Below are 25205 nucleotides of genomic sequence, written 5' to 3'. Positions count from 1 at the left end.
AAAAGCAATTTTTGATCTGCCTATAACTTTTGACCCCTTGCACAGATCTGCACCATAATTGGTAACCACTTGGCGTAGTTGGCTAGCGTTTGGCATGCCCATTCTGGTGAAGATCTTTGCCAGGGAAAGAAAGTTAATGGGGAGAGTGGGGGAAAGGAGTTATGTTTTTCCATTTTAGGTCCTATTTGAAATTTTGCTCAAGCCTACAGTAAACAAGCCTTTGCAATGTAATAGGTCTCGCATTTGCGAGAGTTTGAGCTATTGGCATTCCTTTTATTTATGTGTTAAGCAAACCCTCAAAGAAAGTGCGTGTTTATGCAGTGCTGCGTGCAGGATTTTAAAACACATAAACAAAAGGCATTGTCATTTACAATGCCAATAGTTTTTTTATGTATTATTGTTGGAGCTGGTTTATGAATGTTCACGTATTTACAGTTCATTAAGTGAAAAGTTATAGCATGTTTAGACACTAACTTCAGTCACACAAATATTGAAATTACAAATCTTGCTTAAGGCAAAGGTCGATTAACATCAGCAACAGCCATGAAATATTCCAACAATGTCAAAGTCTGCACTCGGCAGTCAGAAAAACACAATTTTACCTTGTCACTAACTTTGCTCCTTCCCCTTTTCTCCTTGAAAGATTCCTATGATTCCAAAGTGGTCCTGTCAGTACAAGTGTTCTATGCAGGGGGGTGCTAATTCTTCCAGCAATCAGCAGAGTGAAGGTGCGGGGCCTCTAAGAAGGGTTGAAACAACAACAAAGCCCCGTTCACAAGAAAATGGTATTTTAAAGACCTGTGAAGTACTTGGGGGCGGTTGCGATAAGACGGACGACAGGCCACACACAACAGCTCAAAAAGTCTTTTGTAATGTTCAATGTGAGAGACAGGTCAGTAGTGTTTTTCCCCCCCAAATATACGTCAAAACTTTTTATTTTTACTAAGAAGATACTGGATCTTTGAGAACATGTCCCTCCTTTGACCCCAGAACAGATCTTTCGAGACCGTTCATTGCCAGACCACATATATTTTCAACCACTTGTGACTCATTGCATGCACTGCTGCCCCAGTTAGTGGGGGCAGCGACAGGGGACCTCCCCATGTGGATGGACTAATGCCTACTAATTTGCTAAGTCACAGAACAATAGAACAAGAAGATCTTGTGTACTGCTCTGTTTTTGCAGGAGTCTCTGAAGGTGAGGTAGCAGTCACATGTGCATTCAGGATTCTCTGAATGGGTGGCGGCAGTTAGACTGAGTGGCGGCAGTTGGAATGGGGAACGGCAGTTGAAATGGGTGACAGCAGTTGGAATGGGTGACGGCACTTAGAATAGGTGACGGCAGTTGGAATGGGTGGCGGGAGTTGGAATGGGAGGAGGCAGTTGGAATGGGAGGAGGCAGTTGGAATGGGAGATGGCATACGGGGTGTTTTGAATGGGAGGCAGGACTGGAACAGGAGACAGAACTGGAATTGGAGGCGGTGATAGGAACGAAAGGCGGCGGTTGGAACGGGAAGGAGAAGGTGGTTGGGGTAGTTGGATAAGGGGCTGTTGGGACGGGAGGGGGGCAGCTGGGACAGGAGGGGGCAGTTGGGGCAGGAGTCGGCAGTTGAGACGGAAGGCGGCCATTGGGTCGGGAGGGGGCCGTTGGGACGGAACAAGGCAGAAGGGACAGAAGGGGGGCAGATGGGACGAGAGAAGCAGTTGGGGAGGTAGGCGGCAGTTGGGGCGGTAGGGGGCAGTTGGGGCGGGAGGCTGCAGTTGGAAGGCGCAGTTGGGGTGCGATGCGGCAGTTGGGGGGAGGCGGCTGTTGGGATGGAAGGGGGCAGATGGGACGGGAGAAGCAGTTGGGGTGGTAGGCGGCAGTTGGGGTGGTAGACGTCAGTTGGGGTGGTAGGCGGCGGTTGGGGCTGAAGGCGTAAGTTGGGGTGGTAGGCGGCAGTTGGGGCGGAAGGCGTCAGTTGGGGCGGAAGGCGTCAGTTGGGGCGGGATGCGGCAGTTGGGGCAGGAGGCGGCTGTTGGAATGGAAGGGGACAGATGGGATGGGAGAAGCAGTTGGGGCGGTAGGCGGAGCGGTGGGCGGCAGTTGGGGCGGGAGGTGGCAGTTGTCATGGGAGGTAACCATTAAGCGCACATCCTGAAGCGGACTTTAAATGCATTTAAAATGGACAAGCTGTGCTTGAGGGGTGTCCGAAGAACATTTCTGTCCCCCTGGACCATCCCGTGATGCTCCCTTATCTGGAAGACTTGTGGGGTGTCTTGAGCAGTGAACGGCTCTTCCTTTAACCTCCTGTCATCAGACACCAGACAGAGAGATGGCCAAGATCTGTTTGTCATGGACGCTGCAAAGAAACCAATGAGGAATCTTGTTCTTCTTGGGACCCAGAACAATATTCATTACAATGCATTGCATTGGCAATGTGTGACCTTTGACACCGCAGTGATGTGCTTCCAGGGGCCTCACAGCTAGAAAATGTTGAGCAGTAAATCAAGGACGGAAATAGACTATTCCAACAGCAGGTGAATAGCAGGTGAATCGCAGGTAAATCGCAAGTCGTTGTTGAATATATTTGTAATATAAATATGTGCATGTCTCTGCAGAGATTGCTAGGTGCGGTGCAATGCAGCTCAATTACATCACTCTTCCATAAACACTTGTATTATAAGAGGTCCGTGGGGGGCTATGGGGTATGTGCGTCTGCATTACAGATGCCCTACAATCAGATTGAAACGTGCCTACTCGCAGCTCCGGTGTAGCTGTGTCCTCGAGCCTCAAAGTTACCCGAATATTCATGCAAAGTAAAAACAAACACAAAACACATTCTCCAAAGCCAGTGGCTCTGGCTGATATAAGGAAGCGCATCTTTACTAACGCTGTGTGTATGGTGTTGTACATGGGTGAATAGGTGAATGCAAGATTGAGTCGACAGGTAGATGAATGAATGGATGGATGGATGCATGAGTACCTGGAGGAGTATTCAAGTTCATAGGTGATGAGTGACCGAGTGTGTGGATGGATGGATGGATGGATGGATGAATGACTGGACGGAGGCATATCCATTTACACGTTATCACTACAGACTCGCGAACCAATGAAAAGACGATTTCCACTGCTGTCTCGCCTCTCCTCCATGACCTTTGTACACATGTAAGTTGACTGTGTCCATACGAACAGGTTCCCTGTATTAAGATTCCTTAAAACAATCATTGGCACAGCTAATACGTTTGGCTTTTATGCACAAATGTGTTCTGCATTCTGTAACCCAGAAGTAATTTTATTTATAAAACAGCGAGACCCACTGGCCCTCTCTGAACTCTTTTTAAGTACTGAGTTAGCAATTGGAAGCCTTTCTAACAGGAACATTGCAAAGACCTGCTGCCATTGCCAATGCTTGTTATATAGTGTTTCTGGAAGTGAAGACGAAGGTGACTGTTGTAGTGTTGTATGTCGGAGACAGTCACTCCCCCTCCTCCGTGTTGAGGCAGTCACTCCTCCCCCCCTCCCCCCCCCCGTGTCGAGGCATTCTGTAATAAGTCCATGTAGTATAAAGATAAAGCATTCATCTTTATACTAGTCACTAGTCACTCCCCCACCGTGTCGAGGCTGGCCCTCTCATTGCTGCTGACTGAGCTACGAATAGCGCTGCATCACAGACCCGCAGACCTTCAAAGCACTTCGTCACCCAGGAGCACATTCCTGTGCGTGCGTGAGCGTGTGTGTGCACGAGACAAAGGTGCCGTGAGAAGGCCGAGTGACGCGTTTGGTGAAGGATAAATGTTTTAATTATTTTAAATTAGCGAACGCCTGTCGAGACGTCTACAGGATGCATTTAAATAAAGAAATGCATCCTGCACGCAAGTGACTGGGTGAGCCACGAGTGACTGCCGCTGCCCGCGTCCCACGCAGAGGGACATCAGCAGGGCAGCCTACTAGTGGCCGCCCGTCGGAGCCTCCCCCCCCCCCTGCTCCGCCTCGCTAGCGAGGCCGCGCCTGGAGGGGGAGGCCCCCCCCAATGGGTTTGCCCTAGGGAGGCGTGCCAACAGGGTGGGCGAGGCTTGACCCCCCTTTTAGGCGCCTCACCCCCTCAGTCCTTCCTCTGCTTCCTGCGCCGCTCCTCCTGGCCACGCAAATTCCTCACCACGCCGCCGTTTTGAGTGTCTTGGGCGTTCTGATCGTCCTTGTCTGGCGTCGGGTTTTTGTGCCTCCCTGTTAGCCCGGTGAGTGTTAATTGTCCCCTGTCCCCGAGCCTCACTGGCCTGGATGTTGCTGGGTTGCCTGGTGGGGCTCGGGAGGTGGGCAGAGGGGAGCGAGACTTATGCTGAGGGGCGGGGTAGTGTGCAAAGGGGCGCCGAGTGTGGGTGCGAGGCCGGGGGAGGGGTCTTTGTTGTGCAAGGTTTTCATGCCGTTGGTCTCCTGTGCCGCGCGAGTGCCTGTGCCCTCTGCTTCCTGGTCTGGCGTGGGTCACACGGTTGTGTCCTTGGTCTGCCGTTGTTTTCATTGGGGAGTGCAGGGCAGTACCGCCTCGCGTCTTTCCCCGATACTACGTGGCTCTTCGGGCCTTAAAGTACAGCTAAAGATCATCACAGGCTCAGTCCATCTCAGCAATACGGAAGATGGCATGTGTGAGGTGAGGACACGGCCCTTCTTTGTCGTGCTTTTACACTTTACTTTGTGATACATATTGACATGTTGGCTCGGCTTTGAGGGGGAATGAAAGCCACACTGTGTGCCTAGCAGGCCCCCGACAGTACTAGGGCATGGGGTGGGTGTTAGATGGCAGGGGCATGGGAACGGGTCCAGGCCTCGCTTTCCCCGAACTTATTTTCAATGCTCTCGCCCGCCCCCAGAGAGTAGCCCTCTTTCAGTCCCGTCGTCGCCGAGGCCTAGAATGACGCCGAATGCAAGGGCCTCTCGGCGACCCTGCCTGTTAAACTTGTAGTGGGCGAAAACGCGGCCATCTACATGGTAGATGACGAGGTTAGTTCGCACCCCCCATGACAATTAACTGCGGTGTTGACCCTCTCCCACCATGTTGGTATATTTGCGCTGTGCCCCTGGTCTCCGTGGGGTTAGCGGTCTCCGCCAGAGGGCTGGGGGCCAGAAAAGGGGTACGGGGGCCGGGAGTGGTCCCGAAAGCGGCAGTCGTGGTGGCCCCACAAGAGCGGGCGTGCATGCCCTCGTGTAAGGTAGATCCTCCCCAGGGCATCCGGTGTTTTGTCTAGCGCTCCAATCCTCCTGGGTCAAGTTCGCGCTATATGAACTTGGTATCACCCCGTCCCGTGGGAGTGCATGCCTCGGTCCGGGTCTAGGGCGGGGCATCTCCCCTGGGCCTCCCATATTTGGCGTGGCCTGGTCGGCTCTGGTGGCCTATGCCACATGGTTCGAGCGAGGGTGCTTGTGGGCCTGGCTCCCTGGGAGACGAGTTTGGGGCTGGCGGTTGCAGCGCCGCCCCGACTGTGGAACATAGCTGGGCTGGGCTGCGCATGGCTAGGTGCTTTATGGCGGGCGGGTAGAGTTCCTCGGAGCCTCACCTGGGTGGGATGCGCTGGGGCATCGCTTGCCCCCCCCCCAGCCCCACCGCATGGAGCGACACGGGTATTTTCTCTGGCGCTGCGATCCACGGGATTTGCCTCGGGGTCGCAGCCACAATATTTGATTCATGTGGGAGAGGATGTGGCCTGCCGGGCACACTGCCGACTTAAGTTTGAGCCTCGAGGTCGCGTTCGCATCCTGTGATTCTGGTGTGCAATTCCCTTAATCTCCCCGTACTTGAATGTGTAATGTAAATACGGTGCAATGTAAAGTGCTCCAATACCTTCGAGTCGAGTTCGCGCTATACAAAAATTTGCAACATAAAACAACCTTATCTGAGGGGCTGTAGCTTAGTGGTAGACGGCATTCTGTGCATGCTTGAGGCCGCGGGTTCGATTCCCCGGCATCTCCGCTTCGTTCCTGTGGCTGAATGTGCTATGTATACGGCGCTCTGCTATGCGCTCCAATACCTTCGGTCGTGTGCGCGCAATTTTGTTATTGCCCACTTTTGGTCCTGGAAACCAGGGTTCGAGGCTCGGGGTCGCGTCCACATCAGTTGATTCTGCTATGCGCTCCATTTGGGGGGGTCTGTGCTGAGTTTGGCTTGTCCCTCGCCTACACACACACTGACCGGGAGCTTTTTCCCGGCGCTGCTGCCGGTCTTGGGGGTACGGGGCAGACATTGCCATACAGTGAACCAGGGGAAACAAGTTAGAGCCCTGCACGACACTTAATTGCAGGTTATTCCTGGCATAATTTTATCCTTTGTCGTACCTTATAAATTAAATGCGTTACCAGATATCGGACATGGTGCTCATGTAAAGCGCCCGGATACCAGAAGTCAAGGTATCTGTTTCGAAGTTCCACGGGGCCAATGTGTATAATCGGGTTGTATATTTTCCCTGTTCCGCTATGTTTCCTTACCCGCCATGTTGCATGTTCATTGTTTTAGGATATCACGCGCAGCATCCAGTGCTCACTAGGCATGCATCTACAAGGGGCCTTTGTTTGGTTGCTCGGGACATTACATTGGGGCCATTGTGAGTGACAGCGCCGTGCGCAGGTGTGGCTGTCGCTGTCCGTTCGATTCAGGATGCACGGTTCGAACCTCTGTCGGTCTTGTTTGGCGTTGGGGGTGGCGCTGCTGGGGCTTGCGCTTACAGCAGCTTGTTTCTGTGTGCACACGCCTGCTTTGTTGGGTGTGAGCAGGGGAGGACTTTCCCATTACCTTTCCCCACAAGATTGCCCATGAATAGTCTGGCCTTCCGGTGTGGTTTGACGGTCTCGTGTTGTGGTGCGCACTGGATAACGCAGCGGCAAGGCGTAGTGGTAGACACTTGTGTGACGGGGATGGACACTGAAGGGAGTGTCCTTTTGTTGGGGTATTTGGTGCATTCTGAGCTAGCGGGGCGGGTTGGCACCTCACACCCCCCCTTTATAGGCAGGGCTAGCTAGGGCTGCAGGCAGACAGCATTCCTTCGTCCTAGAGCATTTCCAATGTGCATCTCCTATGCAATTCTTCCTTGTGGGGCGGCCAGGAATATTCGGACAATGTGGTGGGGCTCTCGCATAATTATACAGCGAATGGCGGCTGATTTCTAACGTCTGCTGTTGCAATTTAGGCATGACAAGCGTTGGGAAATACAATGAGTCTAGTTTTACTAGCTTTAGCTTTGGCCAATGGTAGTTTTCGTTAGCCAGCTTCGGAATAGATGACATGGCAGGACACTAGAAGTGGATGTCGGTATGTCCAAGTTGGGGAAGGTTTCTTGTGATATGGGCAAGCTTGCATTGTGGTGCACCCGGCAGCATCGTGCATAGGCACGCATTTAATAGGATTAAAAACCCACATTGCTTATGCCCTTATGCAGTGTCTTATGCAGACTCCTGCGCCGCTGGCAATACAGCAGCTTTTCCGTAGGTACACATGTAGGGGTTCATCTTTGTGTTGTCAGTTAAAATAAATTTTGAGGGCCAGTCGTACCGGCGCTGCACGGTCACAACAGTCGTGAGGCCGCTTCACTCAGCCATGTCTCTGGAACCATGCAATGCCGTGGCTCATTTTGTATATCCTTGGGCCGGCCACATATTCCTTCATCTCCAGCATGCTTTGCTGATTAATTGATTAAATGAATAAAGTCGCATGTTCTAGCTCAAACAGAGCAACAGTTACTGTTCGCAATGACATGGATTCACATGCATTGGAGAGCCCCCTTTGCATTTATTCCCTGGTATCTTTGTCCCAAAATCCAGCATTTATTAGGGTTATCCGGTACTAGGGGGGAATCTCTTTGGCATTAGTTCCATGCCTGTAGGTACGAAGGGACGAAGTTATGTGTCCAAAGTGGTGCAACAGGATAAGGGAGGGTGTATATATATAGATATGTTACCTTGTTCCACAGGGAGGCCAGGGAAAGCACAGAGTGACATGGTTTACCGAGACTTAGCCTGGCTTGCCGCTTCTGCGACCTTGTGATGTTTGTTTATGTATTGTAGGAAGGTGACAGAGGCTGTCACTGTTGTTTGATAGGCACCAGGGCCAGATGACATTTAAGTGCATTGTGTGCTGGAAACTAAGGAGCGAGTCCATTTAGTAAGCACAAGGAGCACGGGGGGCGTTTCTAGCTCTAAAGGAAAGTTGAGACAACCCAGTTAAGTTTCAGTGCAAGGCCACATTTGGTAGGGCAATTCCAGGCGTAAAGCATTAAGCCAGCCAGCCCTGGGAATTAGGCAGGCGTACGATTAGCTAAGATTTTGTTCAAACTGAGGGAGAGCATATCGAACATAATTAATTGTGGAACCAGAAAAAGCTTTACAAAGCAATGCTGTAGATTTCCGGTAGAATGCTGTATGGATAGGCTTCAGGGATAAGGCCATGACCCTTCTGGAAGGGGCATCTTTTTCGACCTGTGTCGAACTGGGAAAGGAAGTAAGGCGGGCTCGATAACTCTTTATTCTACCTACGTTGGCACATCTTGTCAGGAGTGATTGTCAAAGTTCGGCCTTCAGCCAGTCTAGGTTAACACCCATCCACTCCAAGCTAATTGTTCGTGGTGATATTGGGCCGCATATACACAGCCCGGTATTAGGCCCCTGGGGTTGTCAGTGTCGTGAATTACTAAATTCTACTGCACTGGAGGTGTGACCGGGTTTTACACTAGTAGAAGTTTGGGAGTGCAAGCCTCCACCTAGGGGGGTGGCTGGCTGAATTTGATGATCTACGTCAAACGTTTCACAGCACTGAACGTGGGAGGGTGTCAATTACCTGTGCATACTTCAACCAGACACCCCAGAATGAGTGTCAATTACCTGTGCATACTTCAACCTGACTCCCCAGAATGGCAGGCCCTCATCTACATGGTAATAATTGAGAGAGCAGAGAGCGACCATACCTCTTGAATTTTGCACTTAAACTTTCTAGTAATGGAAAGGGCTTACCACCTTCTGAAAGGAGCATGACCAGAGATGTGCTGCCTTCCACTGACATTTGACAGGTTATTGGGCAAGGCTAGCGGAAAAGCCAGATTTATTGTCATCATTTAAGGCTGACGTGACCCAGGTATTGGCAAGATAGAGACACTGCCAACTGTGAAGATGTGAACGGAATCATAACTGGGGCTCACAACATATTATTTGCTAAAATAAGAAGTTTCTTTTTCGAGTCACTATGCCGGTGCCACAAATTGCCTATAGCACAGCAACACCGGTATAACAAGGACTGTAGGCAAACCTATTAGCTCCTTTCAGCAGCGATAAAGTCTAAAAGCTAGCTTCTATTCAACAAGCAAGGAAATTGGATACGCTGTCCCAGTGGAGAGCAAGAAAAGATTGGGATGAACAGCGGGACGAGTATAAGACTCTATCGTCAAATTTAATGTAACTTAATTTGCAAGTAGAAAGGCTAAAACGAGGAGATGTTGCTAAGATATGGGTCAGTTTGTAGTAATCAATAGGATAATACAATGTGAAAGGAAGCAAACTTAGGGAGTTAATGGCCGAAAAGGTAAACATGGCAGAGTTAGCAGTTTTATCGATTGTTCATTGATTTGGCCTAGCATGCTGTAGTAAGGTGGGATTGTCTCAGCGAATCACCTGCCAACAATGCTGTCACCAGCTAAGGTTTGTGGCAGTAACCATTCAGAGACAGTGACATGAAGCAGCCAGGGACAGTGAGCATATGTTTCCCGTGTGCTGGGTGAGAGCACATAGACAGAGGCTGTTGCCCCCATACTTTCTGCTGCTCACAGCTTTTAAGGACCCACCCCCTCATTAGAGACCCGTGATGTCAGCTTGTGTTTATATACGTAGGGAAAGCGGTGAACTCACGCGTTTCCTTCACCCTGCTTATTGTGCTGTAGCTGTTGGGAACACAATTCTAAGCCAGGAAGGCCCCATATTTGGCCAATCGAAAATTCTTAACAGGATTGCAGGTCCATAAGCGCCTATTTCACCAATGCCTTGTTACCCATGCCATATTTTCCAGCCTGAGAAACAGATTTAGGTGTTGCTCTTCTCGCTCAGCCTTTCCTTGGAGCCAGGGAGTTGGGAAACGTTCACAAATTTGGGTCCTCGTGCTGAGAGATGTATGCTTCGGCAGCTCAGTCAGTCATATTGGCTTTATCCGGAGTCATGATAAAAGGCGTCCATATAGCAGTTACGTTCAATGTTTTGCCCTGCCGAGAAATCAGGCAATCCTCGCAGCAGCAGCAATTCGGGAACCATGACGCTATCAATCCATCACCTTTGTAGACAAAGTGGAAATTAAGACCTTCTTCGTGCTAGGATATGAAGGGAATCGATGGAATGAGGAATTTCAGCCATGGTTCTTTCTGGCTCCATATGTAGGTGCTAGATCTTCCCATAATTACGTTAGGAAGATCTGCAGTGGCATCGCTAAGAAAGTTAGGAACACCATTCACGTCTAAGCTGAACGGCAGTGGGGACAAAAGACATCCTTTGTGAGTCTGCCCTGGGCTTCTGAGTAATGTTGCAAATTTATGCCGTCATTTACGGGTTACAGAACAGGACCCATAATTTAGCCCACTAAAAGCTGGCTCGCAGGGGCAGGGCACCTATAACAGCGAAGGGAGGAAGGGGGGCTCTGGCAGCGACGGAAGCCTCCCCAGAGCTGTGGCGGAGTTACAGGGCGATCTGGAGGCAGAAGGGTACAGTAAGGGTACCTCTGCGACAGGCGGTACAGTAAGGGTACCCCTGTCAGGCACAGTAAGGGTGCCCGAGCCAAGGTCCGGGAGCCGAAGGAGGTTCTGGGAAGACCGCGACGGCGCCCCGTTAGTCCTTCGGGCGGTTGGGGGGCCTGACCAACCGGGGGTGTGCCACAACACGCTCCGCCCCCGTCAAAAGGGGCGGGAGTAGTAAACAGATCACGTGATCCAGTGGATGATCTGAAAATATGTGCCGCACTGCCAGGCATCGACCCACCGTGCGTGCTGGCTCGCCAGGCGGGCGGAGCAGCGAGGGGCTGCTTGCCCTGGATCGCCCGTAAGATAACCCACTTATCGTCATACTTATGTTGTATGAAATAAACCTGCAGCAGTTCTTCACCCACAATGAAAGTGTCAGTGTAATCCTTGGGTGACGTCTGTGCATGCGTGTTGAGTGGAGCGGATGACGGTGTGGTCACTATGCCGCTACCCGCGTCCCACGCAGAGGGACATCAGCAGGGCAGCCTACTAGTGGCCGCCCGTCGGAGCCTCCCCCCCCCCCTGCTCCGCCTCGCTAGCGAGGCCGCGCCTGGGGAGGGGAGGCCCCCCCAATGGGTTTGCCTTAGGGAGGCGTGCCAACAGGGTGGGCGAGGCTTGACCCCCCTTTTAGGCGCCTCACCCCCTCAGTCCTTTCTCTGCTTCCTGCGCCGCTCCTCCTGGCCACGCGAATTCCCACCCTTTCCGCTTACCCTGCGCGGCGGAGGTAGCGCGCTATTGGAATGTTTTAATGTTTTTTCTTGCGTTGCAGGCAGAGTTACAGGGCGATCTGGAGGCAGAAGGGTACAGTAAGGGTACCTCTGCGACAGGCGGTACAGTAAGGGTACCCCTGTCAGGCACAGTAAGGGTGCCCGAGCCAAGGTCCGGGAGCCGAAGGAGGATCTGGGAAGACCGCGACGGCGCCCCATTAGTCCTTCGGGCGGTTGGGGGGCCTGACCAACCGGGGGTGTGCCACAACACGCTCCGCCCCCGTCAAAAGGGGCGGGAGTAGTAAACAGATCACGTGATCCAGTGGATGATCTGAAAATATGTGCCGCACTGCCGGGCATCGACCCACCGTGCGTGCTGGGTCGCCAGGCGGGCGGAGCAGCGAGGGGCTGCTTGCCCTGGATCGCCCGTAAGATAACCCACTTATCGTCATACTTATGTTGTATGAAATAAACCTGCAGCAGTTCTTCACCCACAATGAAAGTGTCAGTGTAATCCTTGGGTGACGTCTGTGCATGCATGTTGAGTGGAGCGGATGACGGTGTGGTCACTATGTGTGCGGGCGACTGAACGAGTGTCAGGGAGCATGTGCTTTTGGGCACTTAGCTGGAAATGTGAGTGTGTCCGATTGTAAGTGAGTGAGCAAATGAATGTGATGCGTTGCAGCACTGCGAATGAGTGTATGAATGAGTGAGTGTGAAAGGTGCCACTTGATGCAGAGGGGAACAAAAAAGTTAATTCGGATAATGACTCCTCCTTTTATCCTCTGAGGCCAAAAACATGAATAGCATTTGGAGGTCAGTACATTAGTAACATCTGTGATATGCAGGGCTCTAAAATGCTGAAATCCGTTGTAAGAAGCGCCATATGAAAACACACGATTTCTTATTTAAATTAAAAGGATACATGCCCTTCAAGATACTACTGCATACCTGACAACATCTGGGAACGCCTAAGAGGGACAGGTTTAGAGAACGAGCATTGGCAAAGCCGGCAGGTCTGGGTTGATTGTGCTAACGCATGTAGCATAAACGCACGAAAGCCAGACACATGTAAGAAATGAAAGGTCGTCTATGTCGAAGGCTCCCTTGCCTTCCATACAGTCCTGCCATCACTGCTATGCTGAACAAGCATCGATCTCTTATCTTTATGGGTCCATGTGTTTGGCCCCATAAAGATAAGAAAGTGCTTCACGTCAGCCGTGAAGCAGGTGAGCCAGTCCGGCTCGGAGAGAAAGGCCATTAATAGAAAACCCTAATTTTCAATGGCAGGCCACCGTTTAGCATAAACGGTGATGCCGGCCAATGGAAATGAGGGGCGGAGCTTAAATCCCTCTTCTGAAAGTCCTCTCTTACAAAATTTCTCATGGAGGAGGACAGGGCTCTGCCCTGCAACTCCACACGAGACCTATAAATGTGGAACAAATTAATACCATAACTGCAGTGGCGTAGCTAGGCTTTTTGCCACCCGTGTCGGCCCCAGCATTTGCCGCCCCACGGTAGATGCATGTTGGAGGGCGGGTGTTGGCGATTCCTGAGCTTGCCGCCCCACGACAACTGCAGGTAAGAGCTGGGGGAGGGGGGTTGCTGGCGATTCCTACATTTGCTGTCCCACAGCGGCCGTAGGTAAGAGCGGGGGGGGTGCCGCCCCCAAAACTCGTTCCCCTTGAAGTGGACCACCCACCTGCCCCCCCTTGCTACGCCACTGCATAACTGGCTTTAAAGTAGAAATGTACTCAGAAAGCATGAGTTAATTGATTTGGTGTTCATCTGTTTAAAGCTATAACCCTATAAAAACAAGCATTGGCATAGCCAATAGGTCTCACCTTTGGGACCATATAAGTGTTTAGCAATGCAGTACATTATCCCCCACTGGCATGCCCACACGCTCTTAACATCTTCGAATATGCGTACAAGTTGTTTTTTTCTTTTTTTAAAGTCGATATGAAACAAGAAATGTTAAAAAGTGCAACCATTGCTTATTATTAGTTCGCATTTTTTGTTTAATTTTCTCCTTCGCACCTCTCTGCTACCGTACAATATGTGATTATTTTGCTGTTTTTAGAGAGAATGCCACATTTGTGCAGTGTCCCTGCGGCTCACTTCTTGCCAGCACTCTCCGTGCTGGATGTCAAATCCAACATTCACCAGAGAAAAAGGCAGTTTACAGAACCTATGTGCAAGAGCATGCGGCGCTCGGCAATATATTCAAAATAATAATGCAAGCTGCCACTTTCGGAGTGCACATGCCCTAAATGACAAAACACTACTCTTCACTCACTCTTGCTGCAGCCCCAGCTCCCATTGTGTCTGTTGTCATATATGCATTTATTATTCACCTCAAATGTGTTGCACGTTATGTGTAAGCGAAACTCCGGGTGATTGAAGCCTCATACAGCAAGCAAATTCCTGACTTTAGACGTTGTGCGAAGCAGGAAAACAAACAAGTTCACTGGTGAGAACACTTCAGTCCTGTTTAGTAGCAACTTGCTTTTATGCTCATCCTTAACTAGTTTATTTGCATATATCCCCTTCCAGTTTACCTCTTGCTGCGCTCCGCCTCTACTAATCAGCCCAAAGCAGAGCACCTTAAGCTGATATGGTTTCCAAACCTTCAGACCTTTGCATGACTCTGCAATAGAATGCATGCTCGGTCACGACGATGGGCCCGGGAAACATTCCATTATTCTCGCCAAATCCCGCAGTCTCCCCGTGCTTAAAAACTGACTGTGACCCCATGTAACTGGTGCTAATGTAAAGCGCTCCTCCGATTCAGGCTCGCACTATACAAAAGTGCAAAAAACAGAAACAAACCATATCAGAGGCAAATCTTGTCAAACACAGAAACTATTAACTGCTCCCTATTGCACATATATTGGTCACGATTGTAACTGAAACCATTTTAAAGATTTTCTTAGAACTACAACCTCCTGTTGTTAAGTAGAATGTGACCCAATTACATTTCAAGTGCAAAGGAGAAGTTGTGGCATAACGGCCAAAGCAGCCGACTTTGGAGCAGAAGGGACCAGGTTCAAGCCTCCTCGTCGGCTCAACATCCTGTGATTCTGGGCAAATCAATTTATTTCTCCATGCCCCCCTGCCAAAAAAACATGAATGTGTCCTTGTGTAACCTAACTGGTGCTCATGTAAAGCGCTCTAAGACCTTTGGGTCAAGTTCACGCTATATAAAACTTGAGTGGAAAAAAGTGCAAAACACCTCAATGGTGCCAGAGTTTCCCATGCACATCCTACAACACAGCCTCCGTGAGTCACTGCACTGATAAAAAGTAAGGATAGTGCACCACATGCTTCACAAAGCAAAATAGCAGCAAACTGGGGGGGCAATGACCTGAGTGAGCACACACTCGCTGTGCTTTCTGACGCTGTGTACCTCCCTATAACGTCCTTCTGTGCACAACGAAAGGCAAGAAGAACGAGATGCCAGGCAGCACATGACATTGAGCGGAAGGAAATCGGAATACCTGCGTGCCTCTGAAGCCAAATGCCTGCTTCAGCAATGTAGCCTTGAGACCCACGCCGCCCCTAGTCCAGACTCCACAAAACAGTCCGCACACTGGAAAAAATTTGTCATCCAACACCCTGGCACACCATAAGTGAACCAGCACCAGAAACACAAAGGCGAGGGATGCCTGTGCTGTGAATGGGAACTGATCGCCCCCCAAACACATGGCGCTGGCAGCCTCCCCAGGGACCAGGAAAGCATCTCCTAATTAGATCCATAAATGAGGGAAACCTTTCTCATTGCCTGCGCTTGCAGATGCGGGCCACGGAGATATTTTACGGCAGAGCAGGCACGTGTATCACAAAGCAAGTGTCTCGGGGTATGATTGCGGGGAGTGGGGAGGCGAGCTGCAGCAAGCAGCAGTCGGGGGGATACCCAGTTACGCCTCAGTCAGACAAACAAGTGCGGCCGTGAAAGCGACGCTGCCATGAAAGTGAAAGGCCACGCTAATTAAAATCATATGGCCCCTGCGCGCCTGCGTCTGTAGACGCTGAGTGCATATCTGGCGTTTCCCTTGTGGGAGCGAGCAGCAAGGCGCAATAATTGCTGACAGATGGCGCCACTGCTCGCTCCCGCAAGGGAAACACCAAATGTGCAAGCGTTGCAATAGAAAGCAATGCAAAACGTGCACGCTTTTTGCCAAAATGCTCTTCGATTCCAAAAGGTACCCTCCTCTGCAGCGCATGCGCGCTGCGTAGGCGAGACCTAATTATCAGGTAGGTTTGAAAGAGTTAGCACTTTTGTATATCTCTGATGTTTTAAAATTCATGACTCCTGTTAGTCTCATTTGAAATTTTTGAACAAATGTGATTGCTCAAGGGTTTTTTTGGGCAATTTTGAAACTTTCAATTAAAAAAAAAAAGTTCATGAGTTTTACGCTGCCCAAAAAAGAAATTCATGAGTTTTACGCTGCACAAAAAATATGCACAGCTTTAGGAGGTCACCAGGAGAGTGCTTTGTGAACCACAAGCATGGAAAATGTTTAGATGCACAAATCACGATTTTATTGAAAATCGCAATTCAGCTGCTCCTATTATGTGTATTTCAAATAAAAATCAAGATTTTTCGTTAACACTTAAAAATGGGAAAGTATTGAAAACAAACATTCCGGTACAAAAAAGTGCGCAACCAACAAAGACTCTGCAACTGAATGGCAAAACTAGAAAGGGTTGGTAATTAATAGCGTCACACACTCACAGAAGGGTCCTGCCATCTTAAGTGCCACCAGATGAAAACCTTCTGGGATAATTCATAGTAAAACAAGAGGAAGTGTTGCAAAAGAAGGCTGGTTTAGCTGTGGGACATTTTAAAGGATTATATTATAAATTAACACTGATTTCGAGCTAGTGGTCACTAAAGGAATGGCTTCTTACTACCACCACCAACTCACAACACAGACGAACTTGGAGGATAAACAGATCAACTGAAACCTATTACTCTTTTTGCTGGGACAGCACTGAAACCTTGGATTCTGTTTCCCCTTGAACTCAAGCTTTTGAGGTGCTCCTCAATTATCCTCTGGCCCACAGTAGCATCAAGGAATACCAGAGAACTCTGAGAGATAAAAGATAAATAAACTGCATCTTGGATGATGAATCAGCTGACCATTTGGAACTGAGACCGGTGATCAATTCTCCCTCTGTCTGTTGACGTTCACCTGACAATTTCTCAGTTGTCTGGGAGCATTATAATCATCAGGATGAAGATATTAAGAAGAAATTGTGACTCTTGCTCAGTTGTGGCTGGCATGGCTTGCAAGTGGTGGGGGGGAGCGGTTGCGCGGGGAGGGGTGTTAAATTTCATATTGATACCCTAATATAGGTCCGGGGAACATCGTACACTTTCCCTACATCAGCTCTCATTATTTTATATGAACGAGCCTTATAAGGACATATCTCCAAATAAGGACAGAATGCCTATAAGGACATCACACCTTATAAGGACAGCAGCCTTATATGGACTAAACCTTTCACCTAGTTCCATGCCGAGGGTGGGTTTTTCCCAATCGATATTTCTAAGACGTCATCCTTAGCACATATGAATAATTGATGAGCACACTCTCTAGGAGGTATACTTCCCCTCTCCCATCGACGCACAAGGTTTAATCCCCAACGTCATCCTCATACTGAACAATGGGTAACACACGTACATAGACTGTATAAATACAGTACCTCTTGCTATCAGAAAGCAGGAGGAAACCGAGACTTCGAAGCCGACACACTGATCAAAGACAACGCAGCTCCGGCATGCCATTGCTCCAGCTGACAGTGGTCTAACGATCCTTTCAGCGGTGTCCAGCTCAAGTCCAGGACGAAGTCCCACACTTTCTCTTTTCAGGTATGGGGGTTTGACTAAATCCTAGTGGGATTCTTGGCTCATAGGCTCTTAGGCTTAGGCTCTGTAGCACCTACTCACATGCTAGGTACACTTAGGTGCATCTAGTCAGGCATCCTAGGAGTACGCACTTTAATTTATAAATGCATTTCATATTCATGTATGTGTTCATGACTATTGCAAAATGGTAGAACTATACTATTTATTTTTTATTCACTGTACTGCTAGTTCTATATCTCTGCTACTGTGTTACAGTTGTAAGAGCGCACTTATCCTACATGAGAAGAACAACGGTACAATAAATTCTTATTGTAAACATGCTCGATTGTGTCTTCTCTGTATCTCTCTGAGAACAAAACAAGCATACACAAGTGACTGGGTGAAAAGTAGTATATTGTTTCCACGAGTCTGAGGTTATTGTGTTCTAAGGTTGCCAAAAAGTAATCTCTCTGATAACAGAAGATTCTAGTGGCACTGCGAGCTAGCTAATGCCAACCATAGGCTAACATATGCGGCGGGGTGTACGGAGTCAGTCTGCCACCAGACCCACAGTAAACAGCGTAGGGTACTATTGGGACTACACTACAGGGGGGTCAATAATAATTAAAACAATATTAAACAATATTAAACCTACCTGTCCGCCTGCCTGGGCCCTGTGTCTTCACTGCTCCTGCTCTCCTGCCTCCGACAGGAACAGGAAGCAGGCAGCCTCCCTCCCCTCCCATAAGCCAATCAAAATGCTCCAGTGGAGCGTTGTGATTGGTAGGGCCGCCGCCCAGCCATTGGCTGAAGGGGATGGCATGCCCTGAGATAAAGGCCTAAGATTTCACTGGCCACAGAGAACGAGAACACCAGTTTGCGACGCTCAGTCTCCAAACAAAACCAAACACTATACAAACATGGAGACATACACACATGTGTTCACGCATACACACTCATGGATTGTTTTAAGTTGCTTGCCTCTTTCACTTTTGCTCCGAGTGCCCTGGCTCTCATTGCAATCCTCCAACTGCCCCCCTCCTTCTGGATCACAGATGGAGGTGGTGCTTTTATGCAGCTTAACCAGGTTCTGAGTGGGGCATTGTTACTTCAGTGGCCATTACCAATACCCTGCTTGAATGAACTTGCAGGGGTGTAGACATGGCTCCAAGCTGGATGGAACTGAGCACCACAGGGCAATACAAAGCTGCTACAAGGAGATCTCAGAGTCCAGTTTAGGAAGGCCTGAAGAAAATTGGGTTCACTGGCATCATGCCCTTTCACAATGGTCACCAGGGGTTTCCCCTTCTTTAGAACCTTTGGGTTCTGCTCAATGGGAGGTACAGTCAGAGTCCCACCAATGATTGGTGGGATGTGCAGCAGGTAAACCTTGTTGCGCATTCTCCAGAACTCAACATCCAATTCACATCTAGCAAACATTTCCCTGGCCAGACCCAAGCTGAAGTAGAGCCTCTGAAGCGAAGCAGGCGAAGAACAGCAACAACTCTTCTATCTATTCCAATTATAATTTTCCCCAACTAATCCAGGGCCATCAATGTTTTCATCACTACTGGAATATGTTTCCTACTGCTTGATTGGTTGCAACCACCAAAACTCAAACCCTGCTGCCCATAGTTACTGGACAGAGGACTCATGTTAATGGTGTAAGAAGAGACAGTATATTTTAGTCTCAAATAGGAGATGTTTGAACTGGAAATCAACCTAGCAGTACCAAAAAAAGAAGAAAAAAAATAGGGACCCCCTTTTCAATTCAGATTTATATTACTGATGCCCCAACGAAATGTCTGTAGTAATAAGGGAATTACGCTTATACCAGCAAATTACTGGGGCACCTAAGCTTCATATAGATCAATTAGCTCTTGAGAACAGACCAGTGCTTAATTTGAGCAGGTGCTTTCCGGTGCTCAGCACCTGCACTTAATCATCAGCACCGGCGCTTTAGCACTAGTTAAGGACAAATTCAATTTTGGTGAGCACAGGGACATTAAGTGATTTGTCCAGAATCACAGCAGGTTGAGCCCACCCCGAGGTTTGAAGCTGGTTGCCCGGTTCTGAGGTCGGCAGCTTGGCCATTACGCTACATCTCCTACCCTCTTGTAGTGTTTGTTGGTTCTATGTTAGCCAGTGACAACAGGGGAAATGGGCTGGTCAAAGCTGGCTCGTGATGGGAGTCCCGGCACTTCTTGTTTTACAAATTAACCACTGGAACAGACTAACCAGGCCAACAAGCTCTGCTGCTGCCACAGTTTGGTGCTGAATTTGCTGAGTAGTCCTCTACCTATTAAGCCCTAAAACATCTCTCCTCTTTTTGGGGATTTCCACTGTGTCACTTTGAGCCAGCCCGTCCCTATTTATTCTGTTCAAACATAAGACGGTCTTGCAGGGCATTGTCTAACCCATGCTTCTTTCCTTCACAGTACCAGGACGCGCTCCTGAGGTTCATGGTGGATGTAGCCGTTCTCCTGGGAGCCAATGTCACCAGAGCTGAATCTGACATGAAGTCGGTGCTGAAACTAGAAATTAAAATTGCGGAGGTTAGTAATTACAACGCGAAAGCATTTTTTTCAAATACTGCAATTATAACAAAAACATAGACCAGAAAGCAATTTTTTGAAACGTAGTCTATTTTACATTGGGTATTTAAGGAGAAAATAAGAGAGATACTGTCAAACCCTATGTAATATACTTGTTCTGCCCACTCACACGAAAGTAATCAACGCCCACTAATGTCTGTGGAAATCTACTCCTTCCTCTGCGGTTTTCACAGCTCTGTGAGTACAGTAATTGCTCCTTGGAGAGATTATTGATGCATATAGTGTTATTCCTAAGAAATGTATGTGGCACAGTCACTATGGAAACACATTGAAAAGCAAATGCACTGCTAAGAAATATTCGTAAATGATCGCATTTAGGGGCATATCAACAAGCGCTTTATCTCTGCGTTTTTGGCTTTAAAAGCCAAAAAAGCAGAGATAAAACTAGCACCCTATCAACAACAGGGTGCTAACATGCAAATTCGCATGTTAGCACCCTTTTACTCTACGCTTCCCCTTGCATCTCTAATGAGATGCAAAGGGGGCGTTCCAGAGTAAAATAATAGGAGAAATGTCGCTAAGCGACATTTCTCCTATTATCAAGAATATCGCTAACCCTGTTAGAGACAAAAAAAGCAGCGCTAACCGCGGTTAACGCTGCTTTTTTACGTCTGATATTTTTCTGACTTAGCCATGATATCCTATGGAAGGAGGATATCATGGCTAAATGTGTCTGTCCCTATCAACAAGCTAACGTGAGATTATCGCTGGGTTTCCAGCGATAATCTCACGTTAGCCACTTAGCGTGAGGATTTTTATCGCTATTGAGATAAGCGTTGCTAATAGCACGCTATCTCAGCGATAAAAATCCACGCTAGCCGGCGATAATTATCCTAGCGCTAAGTGGGCTGAGCGATAATTATCGCCGGTTGTTGTTGATATGCCCCTTAATTAGGTCTTATTTCAGAGTGTTGTAGGTTTACACCACATCGAGCATCCTGTTGTTTTACTGTTCCTGGCAATACATAAACACATTTTGTTTTTCTCAATTTCACTGGTCTCACATGATGTATTCTATGGGTCAAAATGTATGTATACACTGTCTAACAAGGTTCACATTTGTAATTTATTATCCCCGCTGGTAAAAAAAAATCTGGCATACTTCCTCTTGGAAGGGGAGCAACATAGCATGATATTTTAGTTTACTTTGATGTTTTTATCCGTCTCATGCATTATTGCCTTTGTTCTCATGTGGAGTCTCTGCTCAGGGTCTTTTTCATTAAAAAAGGTACCCAGTGCCCTAAGCAGCATTCTTAAATGCACTCCTCCATTATCCACGGACACATATTTTTGAATTTTCACTCTCCTGAAATTTCATGCCCCTCTGCTTCCCCCTTCTCTGTTTATCCTCTCTCTTATCCCTTTCCTTCTCTCTCACCGCCTTCCATCCACCAACATTTTCCTATCTCTCTTTTTCTCATTCTCTCTCTCCCATATGTATATATATATTTACATATAAAAAAATACCCTTTCAGGCATAGAGTGACAAATAAATTATGCAAAAAAGAAACGGAGAACTCTGGGTAGTTCTCAAGTTTAGGTGGAAAGCAGGCCCTGTATAGAGCACTGTCAACACCAGTGACACTCTAGATCTGCTCAGCTCAAATGTCTGCTTTTCTATCAAAGTCTTTAAGCATAGGATTAGCACAGCGCTATCCAAGCCGAGATAGAAATTGACAAAGTCTTTAAGCATAGGACTAGCACAGTGCTGTCCTTGCCGAGCTGTAAAATGACAAAAAACGTTTATCACTCCAGGTACAGTATTACAGCTTTGAAATTGTAAAATACCAACCAAGCCAACCTGAAATGAGTAAAAGCAACCCCTGACACAGTGTTTCGCTCCAATTAGAGCTCTTCAGAGTGGTATAGCTTTGTCCAGACACAAGGGAGCACCCAGTATAAGTTAAAAAAAATACCCTTTCAGGCATAGGAGTCCTAGCTAGTCCTATGCTTAAAGACTTTGTTGTAGAAATCGCGAAAGACTTTATCCATTTCTATCTCGGCTTGGATAGCACTGTGCTAATCCTATGCTTGAAGACTTTGATAGAAAAGCAGACATTTGAGGTGAACAGATCTAGAGTGTCGCTGGTGTTGAGAGTGCTCTATACAGGAGCTGTTTTCCACCTAAACTTGAGAACTACCCAGAGTTCTCTGCTTCTTCTTTGCATATATATATGTATATACAGATATTCACTGAAAAAACATAGGTTTCCGGGGTGTTATAGTTAACTGGCCATTTCACTCGTACAAAACCATAGAAATTCCTCTGTTATAGTTAGTTCTGCTAACTATAACTTGCGCGCCAGCAATGCACTGCTGATGATGTCACATATTGCATCATTCTTGACATGGTCAGTGACATCACTGATGACATCACTGATGACATCTCAAATGACATCACTGATGACATCATCCAGTGAATGTGGTTTAGTTTGAAATTTAAATATGTATTATATATATACCAATCAGTATTGAACATTGAGTGGATATTTAACTGTCTGGATGGAGGATTTAGTAGCTGACTGACTGTCTCTTTAAGAGAGTAATTAAAAGTGTCTCACTTAATACATGGATTAGTAACTAAACTATGTGAATGTGTGCATCACTGTCTCTGTTGTTGTATAACATGCTGCATCAGTTGTTCACTAACTACATGAGTGTGTATATTAGTTATTGATTAGTTGAGTGAGTATTTGTATGGGACACTGAGTTTGTGTGTGGCTGATTGGGGTGTGCGTAACTCTATGCATAGATGTGTGAATGGTTGATTGACTAGGTGTATAGGTTTAAGAGTGCATGTGGAAACAGTTGTTTGGGTGACTGAGTGTATTTATTTATGTGCTGGTGAGCAAATATATGTTTTAGTTGTACATCTTCAACAAAGTAAAAAACATAAAAGGCATTGTATGTGAGAGTTGGTGTATATAATTAAGTATGTGTAAGAGTCAGTGATTGTAAGAGTAACTATATAAATGAGTGTATAATTGTAATGGTGATTTTTTAACATATTAACTATGAGTTACTATGTGTTTGAATAAATGAGGTGTTGTTGGATAATTGTGTAAGTGAGTAAATGTAAGTGTGATTCTGAAAAATACCCTCCAAATCATATGCTTGTATGGGTACTCACAAATTCAGAGATGTACAAAATAACCACTGCTCCTAAACTCCATATCTGGTGCCTATTTTAGAAACACATAGGTAACCTTGATACCTATTTTTCAATCTACATATTTTGCCATATCAATTGGTCTGTACTCAGTTAACAATGAAAAAACACTGTAGGGTGCAGCTCAGTTGTTGACTCTAGGTACCTCGGGTTCTTGGAGAACCTATAAACCCTATATATCCCCACAACCAAAAGGGTCTAGCAAACAATGGTGCATTGCTTTTGTAAATTGGCCATTGTGACTATACGTTACAGATGAAAACACTGTCACAAAGGGCTGTTTTTCCTTATTGTTTTCAATATATCTATATTTTAACAATTAGGGACATACACATATGGCCTCTTAATGACTCCAGATTTTTGTCTACTTATCAGAAATATATAGCTTTGCTGTATCACACACGGATCTCACACTGGTTTCCACTACAAACTGGAAGTAGGTAGAAAGCACAAAAAATAGGAAAAATGGACTACCTCTTTGAAAAATGCCAAAACTTTGATAAAAATTAGGGGTTTTGATTCAGCTGTGCATGTTCCAGAAAGCTAGGAAGATGGTGAATTTAACACAGCAAACTGTTTGGTGATACCATTTTTAGGGAAAAAAATCCAGAAATGTTTTCCAGGCCGCTTTTTTCAATTTGGTCCCAAAAACCTCAAAATATAGCTATATTTTGGTTATTTTTTTAGTTCGCTCTTGGTGGAATCCTCAAATCCTTGGTACCTTTAGAGGATGTTGGAAAAAAAAGACGGAATACCTTATGTGAAAAAAAAAGTGGTGGAGCCCTGAGTGTGAATTACCCAAAGAGCCAAAGATGGGCTCAGCACTGGGGGGTGGGAGTGGAATGTGGGGTTGAAGGACCAGCAGTTAAGGGGGTTTAGGGCCTGTTGCGTATTGAGGCTGCGGCAGCCACATTGGCCGTAAACTTGCCCAGATTCCTATCCTCATCATGGGCCTTTGCTGAATTTCATTGGCTTTCTGTAATGGAGAGATTCCTTTTTAAGTCTCTATACATCACTTTTATGACTGTTCACATGACTGGCCCACGTATGCTGCAAAGGAAAATTTAAATTCTATGCACCATCAAGAGCTTTGCATTCTTCAAATGTGAGTTTCCTTCATGTTCCCAAGTTCATAAAATGCCAGGATGCGCGGGTTATTTTTATCAGTCAGAGCATCACAACTCTGGAGTAGTTTACCACTCTCATTGAGAGTATGTCAAGAAGTAATATCCTCCAGGAAAGTGATGGAGACCTGGCTCTTCCAGCTCAGTGGTCTACTGCTCGGGTTCTGTTTTTTAGGGATATTGGGGGCTTGGGTCAGGATGCCTTTGAGGTCACAATTGCACTTTATACATTTTATTTCATTCATTCAAAATGGTGTTCAGGTATGCCGGACATTTGTCATGAATACAGAATGTTAGTGTTCTGACTGTTCATTAGAACACTGTGCGAAGCTGCAGTAGAATACTGGGGAATACTGGTTCAGGAGGTTTTAAAACTCACAAAGTAGAATAAATCCTGTTCACTTTAATTTGCCAGCCTAAAAGTATAGTGTGAAGTAGTGTACCAAAACATATAGCACTCAACAGACTGCCACATATGAAGCAAAGATGATGTAGCAAAGCATGAGGGACTGACGTAATGAGATAGCTCCTCCCCTGATGCTAAGGTCGTGCCTGCACACACGCCACAACGCTACACGCAACGGCAGGATAGGTGCTTTCAGAGCCTCAGTAGGAAAATTGTGATGGATATCCCAGATTAGGGCCAGAAGGGTTTCTTCAGCAAGGGAGATGCGACAACCTGCGACCGACCTGCACTGCAGCACCGCTCTTGAAAGCTGTACGGGGAAATTCTCCCTGCAGTAGCTTTTGCTCTCCTCTCCCAAAAGAAGTTACCTGTCGGTGTGCAGGACCTCTTCCAAGCCTGAAAGCCATCATGCGCTCCTTCCATTAAGGCCCTGGGACTCACAAAGACTGGCCACCCGATTACTGCAGTGCAGTTGTAGTACTGTTGCAGTACCGCTGCTGCTCCCAGCACCCTCACTGCACCTGGCCTACTCGCAGAGGCGGGTGGGCTTAGGTGTACGGCAGGGTGGCTAGCCCAGTGGTGGCAATGGCTGTAGT

General features: G+C 47.4%; 1 protein-coding gene across 1 annotated transcript in view; it reads left to right on the top strand.

The window, feature by feature from the left end:
* PHEX (phosphate regulating endopeptidase X-linked) overlaps window positions 1-25205 on the top strand; it is a 1454229-nt gene that overhangs the window by 699925 nt on the left and 729099 nt on the right. The window contains exon 7 of the mRNA XM_085622474.1: window positions 19734-19850. Coding sequence (XP_085478600.1) covers window positions 19734-19850 — 117 coding nt within the window. The remainder of the gene's footprint in view (window positions 1-19733; window positions 19851-25205) is intronic.

This window comes from Triturus cristatus, chromosome 8, assembly GCF_964204655.1.
Source record: "Triturus cristatus chromosome 8, aTriCri1.1, whole genome shotgun sequence".
Classification (NCBI taxonomy): Eukaryota; Metazoa; Chordata; class Amphibia; order Caudata; family Salamandridae; genus Triturus; species Triturus cristatus.
This window is presented reverse-complemented; position numbering and strand designations above follow the sequence as displayed.